Source organism: Rhipicephalus microplus, chromosome 6 (genome assembly GCF_043290135.1).
Source record: "Rhipicephalus microplus isolate Deutch F79 chromosome 6, USDA_Rmic, whole genome shotgun sequence".
Taxonomy (NCBI): Eukaryota; Metazoa; Arthropoda; class Arachnida; order Ixodida; family Ixodidae; genus Rhipicephalus; species Rhipicephalus microplus.
The window spans coordinates 36,087,798-36,100,498 of record NC_134705.1 but is presented as its reverse complement, the minus strand read 5'-3'; the positions used below and the strand labels follow the sequence as shown (position 1 = coordinate 36,100,498).

The 12,701-nt window shown below is 45.3% G+C and overlaps 1 protein-coding gene across 1 annotated transcript in view; it reads left to right on the top strand.

Annotated features, from left to right (window-relative positions):
* LOC119168136 (uncharacterized) overlaps window positions 1-10,541 on the top strand; it is a 28,760-nt gene extending 18,219 nt beyond the window's left edge. The window contains exons 3-4 of the mRNA XM_037419543.2: window positions 9,281-9,376; window positions 10,186-10,541. Of these exons, the coding sequence (XP_037275440.1) occupies window positions 9,281-9,376; window positions 10,186-10,302 (213 nt within the window). The 3' untranslated portion in view covers window positions 10,303-10,541. The remainder of the gene's footprint in view (window positions 1-9,280; window positions 9,377-10,185) is intronic.
* Window positions 10,542-12,701: the final 2,160 nt, after the last annotated feature.

The following is a 12,701-nucleotide window of genomic DNA, read 5'->3' as shown; positions in this document are numbered from 1 at the left end:
TCTACTGTTACCCGCGAAATCCAAACATCTGGCCGAGTTAAATCAGGTTGAAGAACGCCTCATCGCACAATTGACGCTTCACGGACGGCAACGTTCAATACGGAATCAAGGGCCAAGTAAGAAGTTTGCCATTCGAAGTGGAGGAATTCGTGCAATGCCTCTCCAGAAATGTCCCCGACGTGGCAGCCATCGACATGCACATCACACAAAGACCCGTCAGTAAGGCTTCGTACAAGTGGGGTACCACCACTCACACAACATCTGTCTCTTCTCGTCGACATTCTTATTCATACTATAAATTCCTTCTATAAGTAAATTCCAAGCCATCTCCCTATTGCTTCACCTCCAAACATGGTTCCCTTTAGCCAGATATTGCCACTTGGCCGCTAGGTACAGTGAGCGCAAGCCATGGCTGCCCGCGAGAATGGAAGACGATGTTCTGGGGCTGCGCGCACTCCTGTTAGTTGTTGCTGATTATTGAAGCAGCCATCTTGCCAGTTTTCGGTGCGCCTTCCCACCGGCTCCGTTTCTACGAGTTGAAGAACTTTTGTAGCACGTGACAACTGGTGGAGCTGCTGGGTAACCCCCAATTGATGGTCCAAACGACTCCAGGCAGCCCTGTACCTGCAGTGACAAGAGCTGTTTACTGCTCAAGCCGAAGACACCGAGGACTACCTCCAGAGCGTGGACCTCTCCCGACATGACGTCTGTCACACCCCCAAACGCCAGGGAAGGCGCAGCAGCCTCCAACGCACTGGAAAGCTCTACAGCCAAGCCTCATACGCTGTGGAAGCCACGCGTGCCGAAGGTGTTCCACGGTTCTGTCTTGGAGGATGTCGAAGACTGGCTGGCTCAGTTCAAACGGGTCTTTGATTACAATGGTTAGACCAACATCGACAAGATGAGAAATGTGCATATCAGCGTGGAGGACGGCGTTCGTGCTTGGTACGAAAACCGTGAGCCTTTTTCCTTGTGGAGCGTCTTTCGTCGACACTTGCTGGCAAGTTGGGCCAATCCAGATTGCCGTGAACGAGCCGAACAAGCGATTCAGTCGCGCCTTCAAATGCCGAATGAAGGTGTCATGACGTACGTCGAGGACATGACGAGCCTTTTTCGTCGAGCCGAACCTGACATGGCGGAAGGAAAGGAGGTACGTCATTTAATGCGAGGAGTGAAGGAGCACCTTTTCGCTGGCCTCGTTCGTTGTCCCCCAAAGACCGTGGCGGAAATTTCGACCGAAGCCACAAGCATGTAACAAGTGCTGCAGCAGCACTCTACTGTGTATGACCGGCAAGTGAGTGTCGCATCGTCAGTAGGTCAGACCGGAGGTGCAGGAAGCAACATCAAAATCGAGTCTCATTGCGACCTCATTCAATCGGTCGTGTGCGACGAACTACAAAAGATTCAGTGCCAGTATCAACCTACTGTAGGGTCTACTTGCAGCCTCGTCAGAAACAAAGTAAGACAGGCTCTCCAAGTGCCACCTTCCAGCTCTGTCCTGCCTGTCCCGGTGGAGCCACATCGTGCATCATACGCAGAAGCCGTCAGTCGGTATATTCCTGCTTCCCCGCGCTTTGTTAATTCTATGACTCAGGATGCACTTTCTTCGCTGCGGCCAATTCAGCACATGAAAAATTGACAGCTGCTTCCCAGAAAATTTGAAGTATGGCGCACACCGGACAGACGACCACTGTGCTATCACGTCGGTGAAGCTGGACATGTGCACCGGGAATGTCCCTATCGTCGCCTCGGACTACAGGGCTTTGCCGTCGACTCGCCACGACCGAGATTCGGTGAAAGGCCGAAAGCTATTGAAGATTACCTTTCACAACAGTTCATGCGACTACGGCGGCAGTCGCGGTCCCCCTTCCCAAGGCGATCTCCAAATTTTTGAAGCCCCTCAGGGGTGGCGCCGGCGCGCTCGCCAAGCTCTAGGCGGGAAAACTAACGACAGCGACCTTCGGGAGCGAGGCCGCCGACACTCGACGCAAGCAAGGCCTCCCACCGATGCCAGCACGGACCCAGAGTGATTCTCCGACGACAGCGACGAAAGCAAGAAGCAGATTTTCTTTAGATATACAAGTGGTAGTATACGGTCACCACGACGTTAGTGCCTTATTGGACACATGTGCTGACTATTCCATCATGAGCGGAAAACTAGCAGTGTACACAAAGAAAGTTGTTACGCCTTCGTACGAAGCACCAATTCGTACTGCCGGCGGGCACGTAGTCACCCCAATTGGCATGTGCACTATCAGAGTGAGCATTCGGGGACGTACGTTTCTCGCAAGCTGCCTCGTACTTCGTGACTATTCCGGAGACCTAAACTTCGAGTGACTTTTTGCGGGAACGGCGCTATTATCGATTTTCCAGAGCATACCATGACGTTTTCGACAGCTAGATCCTCCGACAAATCTGACGACATCCGTGACAGCGCGTTTCGCGTTTCTGCAGACAGCATCACGTTGCCTCCGCGTTCAAGCGTCCTAGTTTATGTGGTGTCCGGCAAGCTACGGGATGGTGAGTTTGTCGCCGAAAGCAACTTGGCGATTTTGTTCGCGCTAGTTGTCTGCGCTGCACGCAGCCTCGTCACGCTTTATGACGGACACTGTGCCTTACTTGTGACCGATTTCAGTAACGAGTACCGGCACTTGTTTTGTGACGCCGCCATCGCTTTCGCCTACCCTATCGCAGACGTTTCTGAATGCTTCGCATCTATATCAGCCGACGACGGACTGCGACCGACACCAAGCGACGTGACTTCACTACTTGCAAAAGTTGATGTCATCTCGACCCTCTCAGAACAACAGACAGAGATACGTGAACTGCTATATCACTTTTAAGAGTACTTCGCGTCCACCTCGAAGGTTCGTCAGATACCCATCACCAAACACCGAATAATTACGTATACCGACGCCTTGCCCACAAAACAACACCCTTACCGCAGTTCATTTCATTTCATTTTGATACTGTCAGCCCTTTGCGGGCTATTACAGGAGTGGAGTTGACTCATATAAAACAGAAATGTGCATAAGAGAAACATAAGAAAAAGAACCTTTACTACTGGAACAAATCATATCAGAGCACATACAACAAATATATCAACAAGCATATAGTTTACAAAGAAGTTAGTGAAAAATAAGAAAGTAGAGTATCACTGCCGAAATACACATCATATTTTGCGCATAATAAAACACATATTAAATATCATAGCCCAGTTACAAAGCACGTAATTCACACATATTCACAATCTTAGCGCATGGTATCAGAGTGCACTATATGTTTTATTGCTTCTAAAGAGTCAGTAAGCGATTTAATTTTCACAACCGAATCTGGTAACGAATTCCATTGCTGAATCGCCCTGGGGAAGGAGCTGTACCTGAAACAGTCATTATGAACTTTGAGGAGCTGTATGTACATACTGTGTCTGTGTCTTGACGTTTCTTGTGTTTTGATTTCAAAGTACCTGTCGTAGCTTATTTTAACGTCATTATGAACTATTATTTCGGCAAAGGAACGTGACGTGATGAATGCTCAAGTAGAAGAGATGTTGAAAGATGACGTTATCCATGTTTCGAAGAGTTCTTAGTCACATCTGGTCGTGCTCGTGAAGAAAAAAAGATTGATCGTTGCGCTTCTGCGTGGACTACAGGAAACATAACAGCGCGCCTAAAAAAGACGTCTGTCCGTGACCCCGCATCGACGACTCCCACGACAGACTGCGGCAGGCCAAATATTTTTCATCGGTAGACTTGAAGACTGGCTACCGGCAAATCAAAGTTGATGAAAGAGATCATGAACAAAACGCCTTAGTTACACCGGACGGACAATCAGAATTCAAAGTGTTTCCCTTCAGGCTTTGTTCTTCACCTGCGACATTCCGAAGAATGATGGAGACTATTCTTACTGGTCTTAGGTGCCACACGTGCCTAGTTTATCTGGATGACGCTGTCGTGTTTTCTGCGACATTTGAGGAGCACCTGAGGCATCTGCAGAACATGGTGGAAGTGCTCCACCCTGCTAACCTGACTCGGAAGCCAGAAAAAGGCCACTTCAGTTACAAGGAACTTAAGTTTCTCGACAATGTTGTCAGCGCGGATGGTATTCGACCAGACCCTGACAAAAGTACCGCCGTGGCCTTGTTTCCTGTTCCACGGGATAAAAAGGCAGTATGTCGCTTTCTAGGGCTATGCGTAAACTATCGTCGCTTTAGAGCCAATTTTTCTAGGATTGCTCAACCGCTCACTCGCCTTACTGGTGAAGATGTTCCATTCGTTTGGAAGGAAGAACAAGACGCAGCTTTCTTTGAACTACAGGAGCGTTTGCAGACACCACCAGTCCTCGCTCACTTTGACCAAGACGCTGATACTGAAATTAATACTGACGCCAGCAACATGGGTCTTGGTGCTGTCCTCGTCCAACAACAAGAGCGCACAGAGTGAGTGATAGCGTACGCTAGCGGCATTCTTTCCCTCGCCGAGGTCAACTACTCCACAACGGAGAAAGGGTGTCTCACTGCTGTATGGGCCACGATAAAATTTAGGCCTTACGTTTACGGACGCCACTTCAAGGTAGTGACCGATCGTCATTCGTTGTGCTGGTTAGCCAACCTACGAGACCCGCGTGGGTGACTGGCTCGATGCAGTCTTCGTCTGCAGGAATACGATTTCACGATTGCTTACAAATCGGATCGCAAGCACGAAGATGCTGATTCATTGTCCCGTGCACCTGTCGAAGTTTGTGGCCATGACACTGATGAAGATGGTGGTTTCATTGGGGCCCTTACTAACACAGATTTGATTACACGACAGCGCACGGATGACGACATTCACGCAGTTATCGAAAACCTTGAAGAACGCAACTCTTCCATACCTCGATATATTTCTCGAGGTCTGTCGTCGTTCTGTCTGCGAGATGGGGTTCTATGTAAAAAAAACTCTAACGGCAATGAAAGAACCTATCTTCTAGTTGTGCCAACTGGCATGCGTGACGACATTCTTCTCGCCTGCCACGTTGAGCCCAAATGTGGTCACTTGGCTTCCTCTCGAACTCTCGCTCGAGTTCGACAAGTGTACTACTGGCCTAAGCTTTCCGCACCGGTTAAGCAATACGTGAAAGGCTGCCGGCAATGTCAAGGTCGCGAATTCCCGCCACTGAAGCCCGCGGCGCTTCTTCAACCAATATAACCACCTAGAGCGCCATTCGATCAAATAGGAATAAATTTACTGGGGCCCTCTCCGCTAATCTGCCGGCTACAAGTGGATCGTAGTAGCCACCGACTATTTGACGAGGTACAGCGACCTGAGGCATTACAACGCGCAACGGCTTCCGACTTCACCCAATTCTTTATGGACCAAATCGTTCTTCGACATGGCGCCCCGTCGTGCGTGATCACTGACAGAGGAACAGCATTCACGGCCCAGCTCATTCATGACGTGTTCAAGCTCAGCTACACGAGCCATCGCAAGACCACGGCATATCATTCGCAGAGCAACGGCTTGACAGAGCGACTCAACAAGACCATCGCTGACATGTTATCCATGTACGTAGATGTCGAGCATAAGATCTGGGACAAGGTGCTTCCGTACGTCACATTCGCGTACAGTATTGCCGTCCAGGAAACTACTTGATTCATGCCCTTTCGTCTTGTCTATGGACGCGAGGTCGAGATCATGCTGGATGCGATGCTTTCACACAGTTGTGACGCTTTGATCACTCCTGACGCTGCGCAGCTTACCCAGTATGCCGAAGAAGCACGCCACTTAGCACACCTTACGCACCAGCAGAGTACAGACGCATGCCGCTACAACGCTCGCCATCGATAAAATGAATATCATCCAGGGGATCAAGTTTGGGTGTGGACTTCAGTCGGACGCCAGGCATATCAAGCTCTGATCAGGCCTTCACTAGAGTATGCGTCAACCATCTGGCATCCACACACGGCAATGTTATCTGATATGCTAGAATCGGTACAAAATAAAGCAGCTCGGTTTATCACCTCCTGTCATTCTCGCCACCAAAGCGTAACATGTCTTAAGCGTTCTCTGAACCTTCCATTGCTTGCCACGCGCAGAAAGTTGTCCCGCCTATGTTTTTTCCATAACTTATGTCATAGTGACTCGTCATTTTCCCGATCATTCATTCACCCGGCTCCCTACGTTTCTGATCGCGTTGGTCATGCACATAAGGTCAATCCAATATATTCACGCACTAAGAAATACCAATTTTCACCTCTGCTGTTATCCATTAACGAGTGGAACGCGCTGCCCTCAAACATCGTCGCTAATACAGAACCCTCCATTTTCCAGTCTGCAGTACTAACTTACTTAGAAGTTGACAATAATTTGTAACCACCATTGACATTTATTGTGTAACACATGCTTAGAGAATCTTTATTGCTATTTCTTGAAATATGTTTCCTGTTATGGTGAGCTGCTTACTGTGTTTTTTGCTTATTGTGTTATTAGTAATGTTGCTTGGGCTATCGGTCAGTTTGATTACTAGTATTACTCCCTGACATGTTGTCTTACTGATGCTATAGTAACCTCTTGTATGTATCCCCCCTTATGTAATGCCCTCTGGGCTCTTAATGTATTTAAATAAATAAATAAATAAATAGGTAGTCGGGGAAGGTGACTGAGTAGAAAAAGATAGTTTTTACATTCGAGTTTTCTTAAGTGACCCTCAAAAGACCCTGTCAGTTTTTTGTGCGTGTTAGAAGACAACGTTCAGTATTCGCATTTGATGAAGCATCTCAGGTTTTCTTCTTAAACTCACAAAGAGTCTCAGCCCTATCGGAAAAATTGCCATGGTGGGTACTGGAAAACATGGTGGGCGTAGGGGAAACAATAGTGGGCATGGTGGAAATTATGATGGATATGGTGGGACGTAGGGGAAAATATGGTGGATATGCCGGGACATACTGGGTGGTATGACGTACAGATGATGGGTAAAGTGGAAATGATGGTGGAAAGCAGAGGCTAGATAGTGGGCAATAATGGGACACTCTGCCAACCATTGCGATAATGCTGGGAAGCCCTAAGCATATGTTGGGTGGTGCTTATTATGGTGGGCCACATGGTGTACCAAGATGAGAAACTCTTCTCACAGTTGCGATAATGCTGGGAAGCACTAAGCAGACGATGGGTGCTGCTTGTTATGGTGGGCCACGTGGTGTACCAAGCTAAGAAGCTCCGCCCACCACTGCGATAATGCTGGGAAGCAGTAAGCAGATGATGGGTGGGCATATAATGGTGGGCAATTTATATACCAAGCTGGGATCTGTACACTACATGTTCTACCACCATGATTCCCACCAAAGCTTAGGCCTATCTACCGAGCCCGTACAATTGTGTTATCCGTGCTTCCGGGTTTCAGAATGCACGATTTCGACGAATAAAAATGACAATACAGCGCAGCCATGGCATCAATTAACCTAAATGAAGCATTTTTCCTTGTGTATGGTGTCCGCTCAAGAAGCAACAAACATCGATGCGACGCGATTCAAGCATTCCCAGAGAACGTACGTCTCTTCTCACCGACAGCCGCCGGTCACACTCGCCGCCACTTCTCTAGCTTTTGTGCGAGAACTCAGATGTGGCAATTCGTATGCATGGGGAACCAATATGATAGCGTAGTGTTTCCCAGACACTGCATTCGGTTTGGCCAAGCCGTTATGTAGTTGCTGCTTTAGCGAAAGAGCTACAGCATTGCGCTGCCACGACCACCCTCTACATTGCGCGAAAAGCATCCCAATACTCAATCAAATAAATTAGGCGGGCGTATTTATGGAGTGAGCCTAGAAGCGTCATAAAGCGTGAGCAGAGGTCGCCCCTTAAAACGAGCGCGAAACGAATATTTAACTTGGCAGACCCCGCCGGTAAACTGTTGCTGCTCCCCAGTCCACTTGGGTTTTTTTTCTTGCAGTTGTGAATTATAAAAAATAGCATTGGTGCAATTAACACAGTGGCAATTGTTACAGGCACCAGTTGCTTGTGTTTGATAAATGTGCAATTTTTAGTAGTAGGTGCAGATCTCGTCTGTCATGTACACGAAAAACATAACTGAAGTTGAACTGTAAGTTTGTATGTCAACTAACTATTTAACACACAACCAACTTTATGTTGGCATGGCGCAGTAGTTAGTGTCTCGAATGGGGATCCGCCGGTTGCGCGTTCGATCCTTCGTGGCACCTCGTTTTTTTTACGGGACGGGTGTTTTTCTTATACCGTTTTTATAGAATTATTTTCTATTTTTTGTGGCAGCTCGTCGCGGTGATTCTGACGCCATTTCGCGCTCAAGCATTGCCGGCACTGCAGCACCCACCATATCTCACCATGCGCCATGGTGGGCGTTTCCCACCATTCACCCACTACATTAATCCACTATAATGGTGGGTGGGGGTTTACACTATCCCCACTATTCGTTTTTTTTTCTGATAGGGTGATGTATTCTTCTAGGACAACTGAAACGTAAAATCATTGCCGTCTTTTTCTTCTTAGTCGATATATTGATCCCTCCACGCACGCCTCCATCTGAAAGGCTTCCACAATAAATATTTAAACATTTTCGTTTTTTTACTGCCTTCACGAAGTGACGCTGAAATATGAGTATAAGATACCATGAGTTACGCTAAGTTACACCACTGTAACCATGCCATTATTCTATAAAGATGGCAACTGTATCTGCTATCTACAATCAGTGACATCATTATGTGATTAATATTTGCATCCCTTGTGCTCTCTCTGCGTTGGTCAGTTTGCGTCTGACGCTCTCGGCTTGAACGAAAGGAACGTATTAAACAACTGGTATTCAGTGAATGTCATTCATAGGGTTCAGTATGCTTTTGAAATTAACAATCACATCTCGTGGTGAAAAACAAACCACCATGTTAAAAAATGTAAACACAAGAATAACTGAACAGCAGAGAGTTTTTTTTTCGCGCAGTTTTTTACATTTTGGATTACCAAGTCGCAAAACTTTCTATCAGGTCGCATTCCAAGCTTCACACGGGAAGTTTTTACTTTCGCAATTACAAGGAAATCATCGACAAGCATCATTATGGCTTGATATTGCTGGCCTCATCAGGCTCTTTCGTGAATGGCTTGCCTAGTTCTTTGGATTGTCATGCTCTTTTTCTTATGCTCATAACATGCGAAATACCTTATTTTTTGTTTCAACACGGAACACGATAGTTCGAACTGCTCCAATAAAAATAGGAATATGTTTCTTTGCGAGTAATGTCATGTGAATTCTACTTTGCATTTGTTATTTTTTACAGGGTCCAAAGCACAGAATTGTGTTTACTTACTCGCCAACTTCATGTAGCGTCAAGGAAACTTTTGATGCCGCTAAATGCAAAGCCGTCACCCCCAAGGTGAACATTTTCATTTTACAATCTATGGTTTCGAACATCACAAGGAATATACTTGTATGAGTCTATACACACATCCCACGAAAGAAGTCTAAGACAAATACTAGAAAATCACAAGGAAGAAGCACGTACGTGAACTGTCTTATGGCACCGCAATGCTGTTTACACACATGCTCGCTTGGCACCGACAATGGCCTTACCTTTATCAGTCAATTCATGTAAATGTATTTTCCTTTAGCAATGTCGTCATCGCCTGTGTACTTCTGTAGTGCAGGGCATCCACCTATATATAATTAACGTTGCTTAACCTAAATGAATTCTCTTTAGAATAAAAATGTTAATAAATTGTAACTCATCATGCTCATCCGCTTCCCGACCACGCAATTCACCCAGTCATCGATTTGAGTCATAATGACGATACGTGCAATGCGCTCATGAAGTACGAATATCCCGTGTTTTTAAGAGCTTCACGTCATACTAATCATGCGTGGTGTAACTAACAGCAAAACCACAGATATTCAAACAATCACAGAGTCTGGCTCAAAAAATGTCCCCAGGCGAAGCTGAAATGATCACTCTTGGGTAGTTCTGATAAATATGCTGTAGTACAAATCAAACTGTCCTATATATGCAGTTATTATGTACAGACCTAAATCAATGAGAATACAATGACCGATGCGCTTCATCGTTTTTTTCAGGTGTCGTAGGCATTGGTGTTGCAATAGGCGAGGCCCTTTATAAATGGCTGGTTCAGCTCCTATTTACGTATGTGTGACTTGTCATACTAATTTATTTTTGATTTGTTTTCGCAGGCCTCTGGCGAGTGCACATCAATGTTTACAGTGGAAGGGAGCAAACCGGAGAACGCCGTACTCGAGTGGGTGCAGTGCGAAGATTTTATGGCGCCTAAGCATCGTCGCTATGCTTGAAGTTACGAAGAACCTGCAATAGTAATGACCACGTTAACACAACTTCGTGAAGCACTGAAGTAAACTGTTCTTGTTTCGAAGAAAGTTGCGTGAAACTTTGCTAAAGTGGGATCTTTTCCAGCTACGACTTGAAAAACTCCAAACTAATCGGTAATATTGAAAAGTTAAATAAAGGACCCACATGTCTTTGTAGCATAAGCGTAATTCCAGTAGTTGAATAAAGGAGTCCAAAATTGTAAGATTTTGCTCTCATGCTTTCTGCAAGTTGACGTTTTCTCAATTAAAAGAAAACTCATGCCGCGCAGCGTAGCTGCAAATAAACTACAGCGTTTATTGTTGCTCTTTACGAAAATGTAAAAGCCTACCAAGTAAAATCTTGCTTTCAAGGCGACTTTATATTTCTCTCAAGGTAGGGCTGAGAAGGCATTTGCAGATTGTGAGGGAAATGTATGTTATATTTGAGCTTGGTTAAAAAGACTGCTGGTTGTACACCCCTAGCAAAGAGTTCCATACAGCTTGATTTCTGGCACGGGCAAAGAGACGGAGAATAGAACATACCATGTAATAATATCTGAGGTTTTTACCACTCAAAACTACGTTTCGATTATAAGAGACGTGGTAGTGGAGTGCTTCGGAAATTTCGATCATCTGCTGTTCTTTATTGTGTGCTGACATGGCACATGACAAGCACCTTTACCATTACCCTTCATCCAAATGCAATTTCCGTGTTCGGTCGAACCCACGACCTTCGCTACAGGGGTCACGCAGCTCAACAAAGGGAACAGTATGGTGTGTTGTGCCCTTGCAAAGGTGTGGAAAACACATTTCAAGAGCTAGGCCCGATTGGCTCTCTGGGTATTTAGGCCAGTGCAGGGAGCCATGCGTCCAACCTAGTAGCTCGTTCATACTGAATCAGCCAGAGTGTGGTTTTCCTAATAATAATAATAATAATAATAATAATAATAATAATAATAATAATAATAATAATAATAATAATAATAATAATAATAATAATAATAATAATAATAATAATAATAATAATAATAATAATAATAATAATAATAATAATAGTTATCATTATTATTATTATTATTATTATTATTATTATTATTATTATTATTATTATTATTATTATTTAACAATACCCTCACCTCTCTTGCAAATGTCCCTACAGAGAGGGTAACTTGAGACAAGTAAAGTGAAAAGAGAAGGTCATTATCACATACACAAATATAGGTTAGATCAAGATCAAACACTACACTTGTACAGATAGTCATCCAAGGTCTGTTCAAATTTTGACCAAATCATTATGTTCAACTTAGAGACACCGGCAAGTCATTCCACATTTTAATTGCAGTTCTATCACCGTTCTATCAACAATTCATTGTTAAAGCAAGCCTGATCTATCCTCACATAGCATGAAAAACGAAAAGGTATTGCAGACAAAATCGTCATCACAAAAAAAAATGACTGTAGCTTTACTGACCTACGCATTCATGTGTACAGCAAGAGTTGAGGTTAATATTATTGTTTGGCTTGGTTCCTTGTACATTTACGCTTCTCGTGGTATGCGGGTCGATCATTGTCCGTCCCCTCGGCTTGCTGCCTGCTCTTCGTTAAGTTAGGATTATGATGCCTGGGTGGTTCAACCTGCAATGCTGTTTTTATTCTTGAAAAACCAGTATTTATTCTGTGCTTGTTTCTGTAACTTCTTCCTTCATGTCCCGTCCCACCACACAGTTTGGTCAAAATGAATTGCACTTTCCCCCAGACAAGCAGAAGCAAAAATAAAATAGACATACTATTTTATGGAGTTTCACACCACAAAAAGCACGATTTCGTTATGATAACGTCGTAGTGAACAACCTAGAAAAATTTGATAATCAGGTGTTCTTTAACATGCGCTGATTTTCTACATAACACGGGCCTCTAGCAATTCGGCTCCACCAAATTGCGGCCGGGATCGAATGCGCAGCGCCTCTTCATTTCATCAATGTAAGCAAGATGCGCCCGATCCAGCCGTTCACCATCTTCTTCTCTAGCCCCTCGCCTGCTCTCACCCATTGCCTAGCCTTCGTGTGTGCTTTGATGTCAATAGGGAGGGAAGACCCTCGCGCTGTGCTTCACGACGGAAATCGTGCGAAATAATTTTTCGTTTCGTTCAGTTATGTACAGATCCGTGGGGTGCGTCTTGCATTCCTCCTGTTCACTATGTTGGCGGTCCGGCTGGTTCTATAAAAGATACGGTCTTTTCGGTTAGCGTGACGTCGATCATGGCGCGATGTGGGCAAACAATGGGGAAGTGTCACTGCAACGCCACTGTCAGGCGCTGCGCCTTGATGCTTCGAGCATCAAGGCGCAGTGCTGCTTCGAGCCTCAAAAAAGGAGCACGAAGGAAA